Source organism: Branchiostoma belcheri, unplaced genomic scaffold (assembly GCF_001625305.1).
Source record: "Branchiostoma belcheri isolate BF01 breed outbred unplaced genomic scaffold, Haploidv18h27 scaffold3, whole genome shotgun sequence".
In the NCBI taxonomy this organism is placed as follows: Eukaryota; Metazoa; Chordata; class Leptocardii; order Amphioxiformes; family Branchiostomatidae; genus Branchiostoma; species Branchiostoma belcheri.
This window is the reverse complement of record NW_017803909.1, coordinates 6,397,768-6,413,715: the sequence shown is the minus strand read 5'-3', so window position 1 is coordinate 6,413,715 and position 15,948 is coordinate 6,397,768. Positions and strand designations below refer to the sequence as shown.

General features: G+C 43.5%; 2 protein-coding genes across 3 annotated transcripts in view; one reads left to right on the top strand and one right to left on the bottom strand.

The window, feature by feature from the left end:
- The first annotated feature begins 180 nt into the window (after positions 1–180).
- On the top strand, positions 181–6,070 carry LOC109474012. Its single transcript, XM_019774218.1, has 3 exons — positions 181–364; positions 3,924–4,851; positions 5,217–6,070. The coding sequence occupies exons 2-3, from the start codon at positions 3,981–3,983 to the stop codon at positions 5,558–5,560; spliced, it is 1,215 nt and encodes a 404-aa protein (XP_019629777.1). The 5' UTR covers positions 181–364; positions 3,924–3,980; the 3' UTR covers positions 5,561–6,070.
- A 3,358-nt stretch (positions 6,071–9,428) lies between these two features.
- The window catches only part of LOC109473562 (guanine nucleotide-binding protein G(o) subunit alpha-like), a 39,965-nt gene continuing 33,445 nt past the window's right edge, over positions 9,429–15,948 (bottom strand). For both annotated transcript variants that reach the window (XM_019773457.1, XM_019773456.1), the window contains exons 5-8: positions 12,919–13,047; positions 12,340–12,469; positions 11,712–11,865; positions 9,429–11,262 (exon numbers count right to left, since the gene is read on the bottom strand). In XM_019773457.1, coding sequence (XP_019629016.1) covers positions 11,075–11,262; positions 11,712–11,865; positions 12,340–12,469; positions 12,919–13,047 — 601 coding nt within the window. In that variant the 3' untranslated portion in view covers positions 9,429–11,074. The remainder of the gene's footprint in view (positions 11,263–11,711; positions 11,866–12,339; positions 12,470–12,918; positions 13,048–15,948) is intronic.

Below are 15,948 nucleotides of genomic sequence, written 5' to 3'. Positions count from 1 at the left end.
CCCTTCGACCTCACAGACCACTATCACGACATCGGGTAAGAATACCACCAACCCATGCCTTCCATAAAATAAATCTATATTGTTGGATGCTTCTATCCTTCAAAACACAGATTTTACGTCCAAATGTTGTTCCCGTAGTTGTGTTCGCGGTTCAAGAACGATTTATTCTTACCGGAAAACGTAATAACTGTCGTAAACCCAGGTTGTGCAGCTGATTTTGGATGGGGGAGGGGAAAAGCGTCCACAAACACCAAAGGTTGTGTCATCTGTGTCGTCTTTCCACGACTTTCCGCTGTCTGTTGCGGCCTGTATGTCGACTAGTATCGAGTCTGGTTCTGTTGAATTGGTACAGCGTGTTTAAGAGGTGATTTTAGTGTCTGCAAAGCTTTCAGCATGTGATTTTTAAAGGGGGGAGGGGGACGGCAAAGTTTGTTTATTATTTTCGTCATCGTTGTTTTTGTTGTGCAGTTGTACCAGCTGTGCACGTCTGTCCTCTAACCTGGTGTATATTTGGAACATATTTGGTTAATCATGTGAAGACTAAGCATACATGTATATTTAGCTATAACCTCCCTGATTTCTGATTTTTAAACCTCCTTAATTCAGCATACGCTACGAAGGCCTTGGTGGTCTACCGGTGTTTTATAATTACAATGTATAGCCAAGGGGCTTCAACAACATAATAATTAACGTTACTAGATTTTTTGTTGATCATAGTTAGGAGATGCAGAGAAATGTTTTATTTGATAATCAAATAGGCTCTACCTACAACTAACTGTTTAAACTGTTTAAAGTAATGCCTGAAGCTATTGACATGGTGGTCCTGTCAATAGTGGGAAGATTTGCATAATTTATTGACAGGATGATCCTGTCAATAGTAGAATATTTTGTGCTATTGACAGGATAACTATGGAGATATAACGTTATACGTACAATTCACAGCAGGATGATCCAGACATAGATCCAGACATCTATTGTACATAGCACAAAATTTGACAGGATCATTAAGAGTGATTACTTTCTTCCAAGTGGTAATTAAAATTTCTGTATTTTTCACTGTTATTAATAAGCAACAGCAACAAGATAAATTGCTAATCTTCGCAGTTTATAGAAGTCCCAACTCATCCCCTATGAACAACGAGATCCTGAACGCCAAAATTAGGAACAGCTATGCATGGAGATACTCCCACATACTATGTTTGGGTGACTTTAACTACCCTAACATATCATGGAGAGACGGGGAAGGAACAGTACATTCCAGCAACTCTGATGGGGGAAGATTCCTAGAAGCGGTCAGAGACTCCTTCCTCCACCAACACGTTTCACACCCTACGAGATATAGACTCAACCAGGAAAGCAACATACTCGACTTAGTTCTGACTAATGAAAGTACAATGGTCGAGGACATAGAAATACGGCACCCAATTGGAAAGAGCGACCATGTAGTGCTCTTGTTTGAATACAACTGTTATGCAGCATGGACCTATGAAAACCCTGAATGCTTCCAGTACAATAAGGGGAATTATGAAAAAATGGCAGAGGAACTTGACCTCGACTGGGAAAAACTGCTCCAAAACAAAAGTACAGAAGAGAGTTGGACGTTGTTTGCTGACAAAGTAAGAGCTGCTGTGGACAAACACGTACCCAGAAAGAGAATCAAGAAGAAACAAAAATTGCCATGGAAAAATAGGACAGTTGTAAACAAGTTGAACCGGAAACAAAAAGCTTGGAAGAAATACTGTGGGACGAAGTCAGAAGAAGACTATATAAAGTACACCAAAGCAAGAAACCAAGCTAGAGGGGCGACAAGAAGGTCACTTAAAAACTATGAAAAAGAAATGGCAAGGAATATAAAAACTAACACAAAACTTTTCTGGAAGTATGTGAAGCAGAAATCCAAAACATGTGAAGGGATACCTGAGCTATCTGATGGCACAACAGTGGCAACAACCAATGCTGCAAAGGCGGAAATCCTGAACAGATTTTTCATCAGTACTTTTACTAAGGAAAATCTTTGCAGTATGCCAAAAGCAAAGGAACAGCAGTACGATGCAGATTTGTTAGAAATTGATCTTTCAGTGGATAGAGTGTATAAAAGACTCAAGAACGTCAACCAAAATAAGTCAATGGGACCAGATGGAATCCATCCAAGAATTCTAAAGGAACTAGCTGAACCCCTGTCGAAGCCACTGTCTGTCATATTTACCAGGTCGCTCCAAGAAGGTAACCTACCAAGCGATTGGAAAGTGGGGGACATTACACCGATCTTCAAGAAAGGCAGCAAGAGGTTACCTGGTAACTACAGACCAGTGAGTCTGACGTCAGTAGCAGGTAAAATCATGGAGGGAATGATCAGAGACGACATAGTAAACCACATGAGATCAAACAACCTCTTTACCGAGCACCAACATGGGTTTTTACCCGGCTAGATCGACTACCACCCAACTATTAGAATGTTTAGAGGACTGGACAAAATGGCTGGACAATGACATGCCAGTCGACGTCATTTATATGGACTATCAAAAGGCGTTCGACTCTGTACCCATCCAGCGTCTGCTGATCAAAACAGAAAGCTACGGGATAAAGGGGAAACCACTCCAATGGATTGGTTCTTTCCTCACTGGACGTAAACAAAGAGTAGTGGTAAATGGATCCAGATCAAGCTGGGCTCCCGTCAGTAGTGGAGTGCCCCAGGGCAGTGTACTGGGACCAGTTTTGTTTACATTATATGTAAACGACATGCCGGAGGTAGTCGACAGCACGCTGAAACTTTTCGCAGACGACACTAAACTGTATCGTAGTGTGGGTGAAAGTCAGGACTGTCAGGAACTTCAAAACGACCTGGACAAACTACAGGACTGGGCCAGTACCTGGCAACTTAAGTTCCATCCCCAGAAATGTACTGCAATGAGGATTGGAAAAAATCATCCCGACCACAAGTACACCATGAGAGACAACCATCACTCAGACACAGTGGACCTACAATTCACAAAACAGGAGAAAGATCTGGGAATAATTGTGGACCATGAATTGTTATTTCGACAAACATGTTACATCTTCTGTTTCTAAGGCAACTAGAATGACAGGTCCACTCTGGCGTACCTTCGAACATGTGGACAAAGATGTATTTACCATGTTATATAAGGCGCTGATCAGACCTCATCTTGAGTACGGGGTGTCTACATGGTCACCGGGTACCTGGAAACTAGCAGAACTCGTCGAACAGGTACAAAGACGAGCAACTAAAAGAGTCCCGGGCATACAACATCTATCATATGAAGAGAGGCTGAGAGTCCTGAAGTTACCAACCCTGCTGTACAGGAGGTTACGGGGAGACCTCATTAACACCTTTAAGTTTGTACATGGTCTATACGACACAACACCGTGCATACCTGATAGACAGAGGGAGACAAGAACTAGAGGCCACAACTTACGGCTAAAAAGGACTGTAACGAAGACAAACAAAAGACTACTATTCTTTAGTAATAGGATAGTCCCATGGTGGAACGAGTTACCTGAAGAAGTCGTCAGTGCGCCAACAGTTACAGCTTTCAAGATAAGATTTGACAAGCACATGGAATATCACCCAGTGAAGTACAGCTACAAGGCACTGGACCATCCACACAAGCCAACAGTGACAACCGTATGAGGAGCGGTCTAAACTGGAGAAGAAAATCCTACATGACCGAAGATCTACTCTACTCTACTCTACTCTAATGTTTAACATAATCTTCATGGTCATTTGATAGTCATGACATGTTGGGATGTGTATTGAATTGATGTTCATTGAAACTGTTCTGTCACTGTTGTATGGTTTGAAATGCATTCATTAATGAATACATAAATGATTTTTATGATGATAAAACATTATCACTATTACATATAAATTTACATGTAGTTTTGCATCTTCTTCATTTTCCCAGACACCAGGACAGCAGCTAACTGCCAGAAGGACCAGCTGAACTCTTTGTTAGTTCAATATGGCACCAGCCAGGAAAAAGAGAAAACTTGGGAAGAGTGTTCATACAAAATACAAAAAACACGACACTTCACTACTACTAGCTGCAGGCACCTCCTCTAGAGCCAACAAACCACATGTTGCAAGTTTTGACACTCTTCCGCTGGAATGTAGAGTTCTCATCTTCTCTTTTCTATCAGACTGGGACAAATGTAAGGCCTCCACTGTGTCCAAGTCATGGTTTGCCACGATCCGGAGCCCTATACTGTGGCAGACGGTCGACTTCACCACTTTCTCTGTAGACACCAGAGACGAGTTCTACAAAGACTACGTTCAGACAGCCCTGGCACCCTTGGACTGGAAGGGCCATGTCCTGTACTGTTTCAACTGTTATAAGAAGAGATTGGAGCACTATGGTCGATACTTACGGTCTGTGAAGGCAGCGGTGAAGCATCTGCGGTTCCAGTTTGACCTGGGCCATCCTGAGGACCGGTTTGGGAGGCTGCTCATTAATGTCTTACGGGGGGTGAACTGTCGGAACCTTGTCGCCCTGGATGCAATGTGGTCACAGACCCTGTGTAGACCATTAATGCCCCACCCCTCGGACTACTTCCCTCCCTACGAATCCCCACCACTGGGAAAGGTCAAGGCCTTTCAGGAATTTCTCAAAGTTCTGGTGGCGGTCGCGCCCAATCTGAGGCAAGCCATGCTGCCGTTTGATTGGTCGTTTGAGTCCACGAGTCTGTTGATGCAGTTCAGGTATCTGACGGAGCTCCACCTGAAGTACTACTGGATCTTCAGTGTGTTATCCCAGGAGCAGCTGACGGCACTGCTGAAGGGTCTCATACACCTGAAGAAGTTCACTCTGCAGCTGAGGAACCGTATCACTCCTGGTGAGCTGAACATTGTTGTGCAGTACTAGTTCAGCTTACACACAGTCTCATTTGTGTAAGAAAGTAAACATGAAACAAAAAATGACCCCTCAATTTTATTTTTTGAATGAAGATCTTTAAAGCACATTTATGCCCTTATGGGCTGAATACGGGTCATGGTGATATCAGGTTCTATGTACAAACACAAGTACTTGTGTCACAAGTCTTATACATGTATCTACTACATCTATAATGGAGCTTGATACTATTATGTACGCAGGTGTCTTTGTGCTTCTTAAGACTATTATTGTTTCCAAGTGATGTCATCATGATAATGAACTTCACATAGCTTAATGATGAACCAATGCCCTTATCTGCACTTGTAGGTTCTCTCCATGAGCTACAGTACACCATGGAATCCAAGTCTATCCAACTCCTGGACATTTCCGGCTGCCAGGGCTTCTTCCTGCGCGGGATGAACATGCCCCAGCTGCAGAGGATATGGGTGTCCCGGCCGCGCTGGTCAGGTCCGCTCATCATCCTCAACGAGCACTCCTTCATCCCGCGCTGCGTGTACGGGGTTCTGGCTGAGGGCGCGCCGGCGCTCAAGGTCATCAACTCGTACAGACTGGAGGAGAACTGGACGCGGGGCATGAGCCCCGAACTCCACCGAACACTGCGCCACGCCTGCTCCTGTCAGAAACACCTCAACTCATGGGCTCTCATGTAGCAACATCTGCAGAGTTCTTACATACATGTCACTTTGTTTCTTAGGCTCCTTTTACTGTATCTATTCTAAGATAATGCTCTTAATTTAACTGTACCTTGTTTTGAAGAGCAACTTCTTGTACGTAGAACTTGCAAACTTCCAAGCAGTGACAGAAGTGCCAGTTGTTCATATGGCAGGACACAGAAGATCATGGTGCTGTATATGTATATCATTGAAAATATAGTGTAAGATATATACATATAACAGACCAAACCCTTCAGTGGTTTTACCAGGAGTACCTTAACTCATAAACACTGGTTCTGTGGGTGAAGGGGAACATGTCTGTGGTAGAAATACACCCCACATGTGTATGTTTCCTGTAGGTTTTCTGTCAAGATTACCTCATCTCCCAGGTAGATGGAAGACATTATATTGGCAAAAGGATATGCCAGATACATGCAGTGTTGCAGCTGTGCTCTGTGATATTTGTGTGCAGCTGAAGATGTCGGATAAGCTTGTGGCACATTGACACTAATGTAACAAAATCACATGGCATTGGGAACACTTGCACACTTTCTGGCAAAGTGGCATAGAGCTTGCAATTGGTTATTCTGGTCTAGACAGATCAATCACATGTACATATCAGGGGAAATATCAGGCTAGGTGTATGAGGCCCACCTTAGACTGGGAACAATATACTGTTCTGAAACCAGCTTGAACTCAGCTTTCTTCCTCACCATACTGGCAGTAGTGCAGGCTGGATAGTGCTATTGGTAGTAACTTTTTTTTTGGCAAGGCAATATAAGCTACAAGTACAAAGAAAATCATGATGAAATTTTTTGAGTCCCCATCGTCTCTTTTTAGTAACTATGGGTTTCACTCTACAATGATTGTGAGCAAAAAACAAGACCAGATAGTCCACAAAGGCTTGCATGTGGTAATAATGCAACATACCTTGTGACTTGCCATATCTATATTGTTTTGGATAACAGAGCTGTAGGTTTATGTGTGACTATGAATAGATTGACAGCACATGGGTGGGGAAGATCGATAGGCAGAATGACAATTGTACAAGGTCAGACACTGGAAATGGGGAGCACATAAAAGTCATGAAAACCCAAACTATGTACTGAAATCTCTGGTTTCTTGTTCAGTATGTTCCATGTTGGTTATCGTTACTTTTTGATGCAGTATCGTATGTACATGTATCAACGCCTGCAGAAGCATGCACAGTTTGTGACAGTGGTTGTATGGCCAAACATTATTTGTTTCTTTTTGTCCACTTCTTTTGAACAAATGTTTCTGCTACATACTGCAGAAGTGTACCAATGTTAGTGTATTGTATTATTTATATTTTAAGCTTTGTTTCGGTAACTTGTTGAAAAAAGAACTTTTATTGTAAGTAGATGTAGTCTGTTGACTTTTGTTTCAGTATCAACAAGGATCTAACTTTTGGAGATTTTACACGTCTCCATCTGTGATGGTTGCAGTAAAATACAGGCTAAGGTCACAGTTTTCAATGTTGCCTTCTCTTCATTGATCAAGCAGCAACATATTTATGCAGCCTTCAACTATTTTTCATTTCCTCATTGAAGTACTAGTATTCATCAAGATGCATTGGCTATGTACAATACGCTGCCTGCAGTTCAGTATAACCCCGTTAGATGTCGCCAGGATACATGACGTTGACGGTGATCTTGTTCCGAATCAAATCAAATCAAAGTCACGCACGATGTGGCTTTGTAAAAACTTCATTTGGCGCAACACACACACACACACACACACACACACACACACACACACACACACACACACACTAGGCAGTAGGACGAGATATACGTGGAATGCTTGTGCTTCTGATCCCATACATAGCTTCTCCTTTGAAAGTATTGTAGACCGTCATGGCATCGACAATCGGTCGGACCGTCCACGCCCTTTCTTGATTGAACCTCATTGAGTCAACGTACTTTATATATATCTTTAGAATAATTAAGAACGATATTTATGTCCAACAAAGTGCGGCAAAACAAACCAATGATTATGATAGAGCATATTCGGGGCTCATGTTGTGATCTTTAAGCCTCGGTCACAACCCGCCGTACGTGCTTTTTGTCCGTACGTTTTTTGGGAAGCTACGTCTGCTACGTTTTTTTCCTGAAAACGTGGGGAAGGAGTGGAATCGTGTGGTCTGCACGCCACGTCTGGCCGTGAGCGGTTGCGTGCATCATACGATGCGCAAGTGGTAAGTGAGTTGTACGTGCTTGCAACGTACGATCTCTTTGCGATTGCAATTTTACCGTAAGCAGCCCGTACTCACACGTGCGTCTTTCGTACGGGGCACGCGCTTCGCCCGTACTCGCACGCACGGGTGTTGAATCCGTAGACCGCACGCAGAAAAAGTTTTACATGCACTTAAAGTTCTACGGCGTGTCTGCGTGCTCCCAATCCGCAGGATTCCGTACGGAGGTGGTACTCACCACGCACGGATGCCCTACGTTTGCCCACGTTCTTGCACGTAGACAGCACGCAGAAGCACGTACGGCGGGTTGTGACCGAAGCTTTAGTTATTAAAGTTGGGGGAATTGGACGTTAATCGTTGGAGCTGAGAGTGAGATATCAAATCTGCCGCGACTGTAGATTCAGCAAATTACGATAGGACTACTTTGTGATGTTTTTTGGCGACGTCTCAGGGAGGAGCCTAATGGTACAGTATTGTGTGCAATTTGCAAGAATTCTAGGCATCGTACAGGAATTCTGTCCACAGGCATGGAAAGTCTACAGGAATGTCTCCCAGCTCTGTTTGTTGACGTGCCCACATTCCTGGAAACCCCTGGGAAGACCTGTCTGCCCCCGGATACCCTACTAGTTCTGTCACCCCGGGGCTCGTTCACTATACACACAGGGGAGGGGAGGGTACTAAGGCTTCTTCAAAATCATGAAATCATGGCAGTGCCATGCAAACAATAACCCTAACAGCAACCACCGTCGCCATGGCAATGTATGTTTTCATTGCCAGTCTTGTTATTCATGTTATATACATATACTGTCTTGTCCGGGCCTTGGTGACACTTGGTAACTTGGTAGATAAATTTATAAAGGAAGAGACGCGGGCCGTGTTGGGTTGTAATCTTAGTGTTCTACTGTCGTTTTTTTTCATGTTCCAGGGAACGAGATTGGGGTTATTCATGCATGCCCTGGTGACGAGACCATGCCACACCAAGAAGCCTGCCTGTCTGATGATCACAGTGTCATACTTGATTTATCCTGCATTTGCAAGACTCTTGGCTTTTCTTGGTTCGACCGAAAACAGGGGTGCCCGAGTATTCAGTGTTACGGAATACAGTGCACAGAATACAGTGCAATTTCACAGAATACAGTACAATGGTATTAGTATAAAGTGCAATTGTACGGAATACAGTGCAATTTTACTAGTATACAGTGCAAGTTTTCTAGTAAAATTGCACTGTATACTAATGCGATTGCACTGTATTCCGTACAATTGCACTGTATACTAGTGCGATTGCACTGTATTCCGTACAATTGCACTGTATACTAATGCAATTGCACTGTATTTCGTAACATTGCACTGTATACTAATACGATTGTACTGCATTCCGTAATATTTCACTATATTCCGTAAAATTGCACTGCATTATTCCGTACAAATTGCACTGTATACTCTGGCACTCCTGGAAAACGAAGATCAAGTAAAGTGGACCACCAAACGAGTCATACCATTGGTGTGGCCTCGGGTACACCATACCGTGTCCTCTTTCGCATTTTTTTTCGATAGCAAGGCACGTCATCATTACGTCATCATTACGTCATAACACCACCGGGCAAGCCACACCTTCCATGGTGCATGCGCACAGATTCACCACAATATACATACGGAACATGTACTGTATTTACAGGCGACATAGTAGCATACACCATATAGCAATAAGCTTTTTTTTCTCTTCTTCTCTGGAAACGTCCATGCAATAATAAGTATACTAATATCCATGCAACATAAGGGTTCAGTAGCTTGGATCGTGGCAATAGCGAGTCCTCATTAATACTGGTTTCATGTTACAAAATTTTCTTTGGAGACGGCGATTATTTAATAATTGGCGTAGTAAAGCTTGAAGGCACACTGTCGACGACTTCAAGGGACTGTGAGTTAAATTTTTGAGGATCAGAAGTATTCTGACGTATCTGCTAAGCCGACTCAAGTAAAACCAACATGAGTAAGAACTTAGTTTGTATCAGGAATACTTGGCGTGAAGATGCAGGTGTGCATAGGTATTGGTAATGAAAGATTGCACTTGGTTTATAATTATGATTGTATAGCTGTTTTTCTGAGATATTAAAGTCGTTGGTTTTGAATTATGAATGTTTTGAATGAAATACTGTCTAAATTAGATATAATTCAGTTTGTTTTTTTACATACTAATAACTAATTACTTTTGACTTATCAAGCATAAATTAAATTAAGGTATTTCCAACAGTTTGCTCCTACGAATGGTAGTTGGAAACTGTTCGGTGTATCGTCTCAGAGTCCCTTTAAGTCGCCATGCGGCGTGCCTCGGAACTGCAGTTCCAAAACAAGTTCTGTAGCTAGCCGTTACACAGATGGCACACACAATAGTTCCATATGCGCACCAGAAAATGGTGCGATTGACAATAATTCAGTTTCGCAAAGTGATGAAAAAGTTCGGAATCAAACCTACAATATAACACATAAAAGTATTGGAACTGTTAAAACACCTCCATAGCAGTTTTTGGTTGACGCTTCAGTATTTTCGTCTTTTTTTATTTAAATTTTCACTCACCAGACATCAAGAAACGATAGTGATCAGTGGGAACAGTAAATGTGGGCCACATCAAAACACCGACCGAAGGCTGCTATGTAGGTTGGTTGGCAACGCAAGTTGTCTATAGATAATCGGTATTGCAACATACTGACATCAGGAAAGCAAATATTTCGTCGCTATCATTGGTGCCAAGTTCTAAATAACGGGCACTGTAGCTAGCTCCATCGTCTAACAGTTTTGACAATATTGTGTCAACATTTTACACGTAATAACAAAAGTACTCATATAATATCTATCTGAGGATTCCGCACGATGTAGAAATGTTAAGGTGTTGATTTTTTGTCCATTTCATCTGCTAAATTTTCCTTACAAAGAGAAGATGTGGGACTGAAATGACTGAACACACGCTCGCTGTGACGTACATACACGGTTTGATCGACTTGAACGACAGAAGACGAGACCAGCCCCCCTCCCCCCTGCACAGTTCCCATCTGAAACGAGTACACAAGTGTCATAATAACTTCTAATTTCCGCACAGTTCTAGATTCTCAGCACATTTTTATTTAAATGACTGAACGGCACCGGGAGAAAAAGGCTCGTATTCAACTCTTACACTCACATCTGTACTTCGCACGTGCGAGACCACGTGGACATTTTGGGACATGCGCACCAGTGCTGATGCATAGAGAGCATGGAGTGGTGACGTCACGAGCACGAGGTGATGACGTGGACACAGACGTTAGTACAAGCCGCAGCCTCTGAGGTTGTTGGCGATGATGACGTCAGTGACGGCGTCGAAGACGAACTGGATGTTGCTGGTGTCCGTCGCGCATGTCATGTGGGTGTAGATCTCCTTATTTGGACTCTTGTTTTTACTCTCGAACTGTGCCTGGATGTACGCAGCCGCTTCTGTGTATGTGTTGGGCCCTGAGGTAAAGTCAGCAATTAAAACATTATTCTACCAAGCGAGGTGTAAGGTGTATGAAATATGCTACCTTGTACAAATGGCAATCACACACTAATGTCCCTGTCCTTGGTGCTGAACGACAATCACACACTACTTTCCCTGTCCTTGGTGCTGAACGACAATCACACACTACTGTCCCTGTCCTTGGTGCTGAATGACAATCACGCACTACTGTCCCTGTCCTTAGTGCTGAACTACAATCACGCACTACTGTCCCTGTCCTTGGTGCTGAAATACAATCACACACTACTGTCCCTGTCCTTAGTGCTAAATGACCATCACCCACTACTGTTCCTGTCCTTGGTACTGAACTACAATCACACACTGGAAGCTCCTTGATTGTACAGTATACGTGATACTATTTTTGTCGGGTTTGACTTCTTCTTTTGAGGCAGGTACAGGGTCTTACCGGTGTATTCTGGGAAGGCCATGGTCAGGGGCGACCTGGTGATTTTCTCCTCGAACAGGTCCTTCTTGTTGAGGAAGAGGATGATGGACGTCTCCGTGAACCACTTGTTGTTACAGATGGAGTCAAACAGCTTCAGACTCTCGTGCATTCGGTTCTGGGCGGGAAAGAAGAATTTTCAAGTTTGTTGTTGTTGATTGTTTTCTTCTTTGTCGTCAGCGGTGAGGCTAAATTTAGCAATGTGTTAGAGTTGTCCACCGCTGTGTCTTGTACTTTTTTATGTTGGTAGTAAAAAAAAGAAAAGTCAGACCGCTTTTTCACCCCTTGACTAGTCCGGACTGGACTACTTTTTCCACCAACCCCACAGTTAAATAGTGCGATTTACCATGAAAACGCAAAGAACGCTCTCATAGATTAACTTCAACGATATATATTCAAAGGTTTCGAACATGATCTATTTACCAAAATCATGAATGTTCAGTTTGGGCTGAAGGTGAGGGGTTTTTGATGTCTATGTTTTAACCATCTTTGTCTCGCTGGTGCTATTATGGAAGGGATTTCAGTAGCTGCACCTGCAGTGCCTTTCTGACAGGTGGCGCTGTGTACTTGTCAATGAATACTAGTATCTTACCGTAGTTTCGTCCTCGTGCAGTACTAGGTCGTACCCGCTAAGGGCTGCTACAAAAATTATGGCCGTCACGTCCTCGAAACAGTGGATCCACTTCTTTCGCTCTGACCTTTGGCCACCGACGTCGAATAATCTGTAACAGTCACCATAGTTCATTAATAGGGTGTTGTCACTCAGTACTGTCTACCATATGCATGCTAGATGGTTAAACCTTGAAGTTACTTTTAGTACCAGGTGATTATGTTTACGGAAGGAAAACATATTGTTTTTGCACTGTGTCCTCTTCTCCCGTTCCAAACACAAAAGGTCAATGACCAGAAATAGGCGTCTGTCGCCATGGTAACTGGTGTTGGGTTACATCATGTTGCAATTTTATAGAAGGAGGGATTTATACTCCTGTCACCATACACATGGATGTGTTTGAGTAAGAATTAACAAAGCACCATATGCGAAGGTGAACATTAAGCATTTGCTCTTTGTAGTTTGGAATTTGTATTATGTAACTTTAAGTTCACATTAATCACATACAAACGTAGACAACTGTGTTGTGTCAAAATGAATGAAAAAAGGAGCTGAAATTACCTGAAATTTAGATTTTTAAAGGTGAAATGTGTTTCTACAATGCCCGTCGTCTTGACTCTCGTCCGCAGGATGTCCTGTTCCGTGGGTTCGTACTCATCCGCGCCCAGCCGGTCCAGGTCGTCGAGGTAACTACACAGACACAGACAATAAGGCAATCAGATCAGAGACAGCACGCCGCGCCACCCCCGCAGTGGTATTGAAGAGCCCTCTAGCAGAACATGCAGGAACTGCGCTGCAGAAACACACACACACACACACACATACACAGACCCGCAAATTCAACTACACTACAGTAATGCCCCTGTCTATGTCCGTGTAACTGATCGTATCTGATACTTATGAACCCTCCCGAAGTCCAGACTGCCAAGTGTGTTCATTAAGGGAGTGACACTTATTGAACAGTTCGAGTGTGTTGGCCTTATCTCTGGGTTGCATAACGAAGGTTCTGGCGAATCTTCAAGCGCGGACGTGTTATCTGTCTCGCCAGTCTCTCTTTTCTTTGGCAGTGGCGCCTTGCCAATGTCCGCTTTAGGGGCTTGCAGACAAACGTCGTCTAAGGCCTCTAAGTTCTTTGATACGTAGGCGGTGTAGGACTAAGATCTGACTGTTCGTAAATTCTTTGAAAATGTCAAAGTAAGTTATGATGGTATAGGGCATCCAAGGTCACGGAGAAACACTTCGGCTAACCTTGTACAGAAAGCTTGGAAGTCAGGTAACGATTTAGCACGGGCAAATATCTACAGGCGTGTTTTGGCTGTGTGCCGAATCTGTGGTGTACTGACCACAATGGGTCAAACTTGCTGTATTATGATCGATACAGTAGCCTCATCATTGGACATGAAAGCTCACAGGCCATTGCGTTAAATGTCTATGTACGTAGGTCGTTATGTATTTGCACTGTATTATCTTTGTTTTATCCACCTTGTAATTATGCATGTATCTTGTCAATGTGTTTTATACTCGTTGTATGTTTTTGAGTAGAAGGTGTTATATAAGCAACTTGTGCTTTTTGCCCAATACTCAATAAATATATGTGAATAAATAAATGTATTAGCACCGATTGGCAAAGGACGTGTGCATTTTTCCAATGGCTGCGATTTCGTCTCTTCCTGCACTTATCAGGAGGATGGATTGATGTTACATAATCCCGACGTACTTTAGTATGTTGATGAGCGCGCGGAGACAATTACGGATTATCCGTCTGATCCGTTCGGTGATTCTTCATACTTCCTGACAGCGCTTCAACCCACGCAGGAACAATCTACTGCCGTCATTGTGTAAGAACCTTGTTGACGCGAGAAAGGTATAGAGACTAGACTATGAATAAAAGCAACACAATTGACACTAATGAATGAACATAAATGCAAGCTTTAAGCGCCACGTATGTGCCTTGTGCCGCTTCTACAATGATGAGGACGCCTAGTCATGAGGGAAGCATGGCTCTCCTCCATGATTTGGTCATTCAGAGTCCTCCTGAGCCCTCGCGGAGCACAAATTGTCCAGTCTGCCCGCCATGGCTCGTTATTTCACGCACTTAAAGTACATGGAAGTGTTCCTGTGGTGTCTATAGTATAGATGCTCGTCACGAATCTCAAGGATCTGAACGGACTTCATGTCACGACCGATTCTGGGTTTTTCCAGGCAAGCCCTTGTTGTGTAAGAAAGCGTCTTGATGATATGGAGTTAAAAGACCAGGCCTCCATCGGCAGGCCCTCTCCGATGTATCGAGAGTGCCAGGCCGCCGCTTGTTGTTCTAGGATTTTTTTTAGAGAAATATGAAGCGACAGGGCGAAAAAAACAGGCCAATGCACCCATGATAGCCGGAAATGTTTTTCTACCTCCATTAAGACAACAAAGGTCTTTTAATTTCCAACTGTCAGCTTGTAATCACCTTCCTGTTTCCAGCCCAAACGCCAACGGAGAGGGACGAATCTACTCTACTCTTCCAGCTTGTCAAACACAGTATGGTTCTCATAATCACGTTTGGTTAGAATAAAGGGACTTTACACGCATGAAAAATGTTCATATTATGTGGTACATTTTACTTTTCACAAACAAAGCCACACTGCCAAAACATTCCGGAGGAAACAGGCATCATAAAAAGGCAATCATCGTTGACATGAATGAATATGTATATTAGCATATGTAGCATGTCAAGAGAGACGGTTAGTAGTTTGTAGAACGTTGAAGAGATTCATCAGTCACGTATAGTATAAGTTCAGTAAAATAATTCTTTCAATCAGTGACTATTAATCCTAAGGTACATACCTCCGAATTTTCGACGACTAGTCAGTTCGTCTTGGTCACGGAATGATCCTAGTCTCGCAAGATAACGCGAGACTAGGACGAGACTTGCGTGGATCTTCTGCCCCCCTCTGCCTCCTTGCGGAGTAGAGGTAGGTAGGGCTTAGGCAGCTCCCAGCCTTCGTTGCGGTTCAGCTTGGCTCCCACTAGTTGGATGTGTATGGCCTCCTTGATCTTCCGATGTGCGTTGCGGGCTTCCTGGTCGATAATTTCGATCGTGTCTAGTATAGGTTGGGTGGTGACCCTATGTCCAGTCTGTAACTGGTGTTGACTAAGTGCAGACTTGTAGTCCTTACGGTCAATTGACTTCTGATGTTCTCCTGACCTTTCCCCCAGCGATCTCTCTGTTTCTCCCACATACGTCTCACGACTGTTCGCAGACAAATTTATAAATGACACCACACTTTTCACTCGGATCTAAAGGGTCTTTCGGGCTCACCAGGGCATTCCGTAGGGTGTAGCCTGGTTTTGAAAACAGGCTAACGTTGTGTTTGGCAAACACTCGTTTCAGTCTTTCTGTAGTCCCTTTAATGTAAGGGAGTACAGCAAAGCTGGAGGGTGTTTGTCCCCTGTCTCCACGTTGTGTGTCCTTGTGGTTCCTCTGCTGTGTTTTTCTGGTGTCACCTTCTCTAAGGGCCCAGTCCGGATAGCCGCAGTGACGGAGTGCGTTCCTCACTTTCCCTTTCTCTACTTCTCTCAGGGTGCGGTCCTGAATGAGAGTGTCTG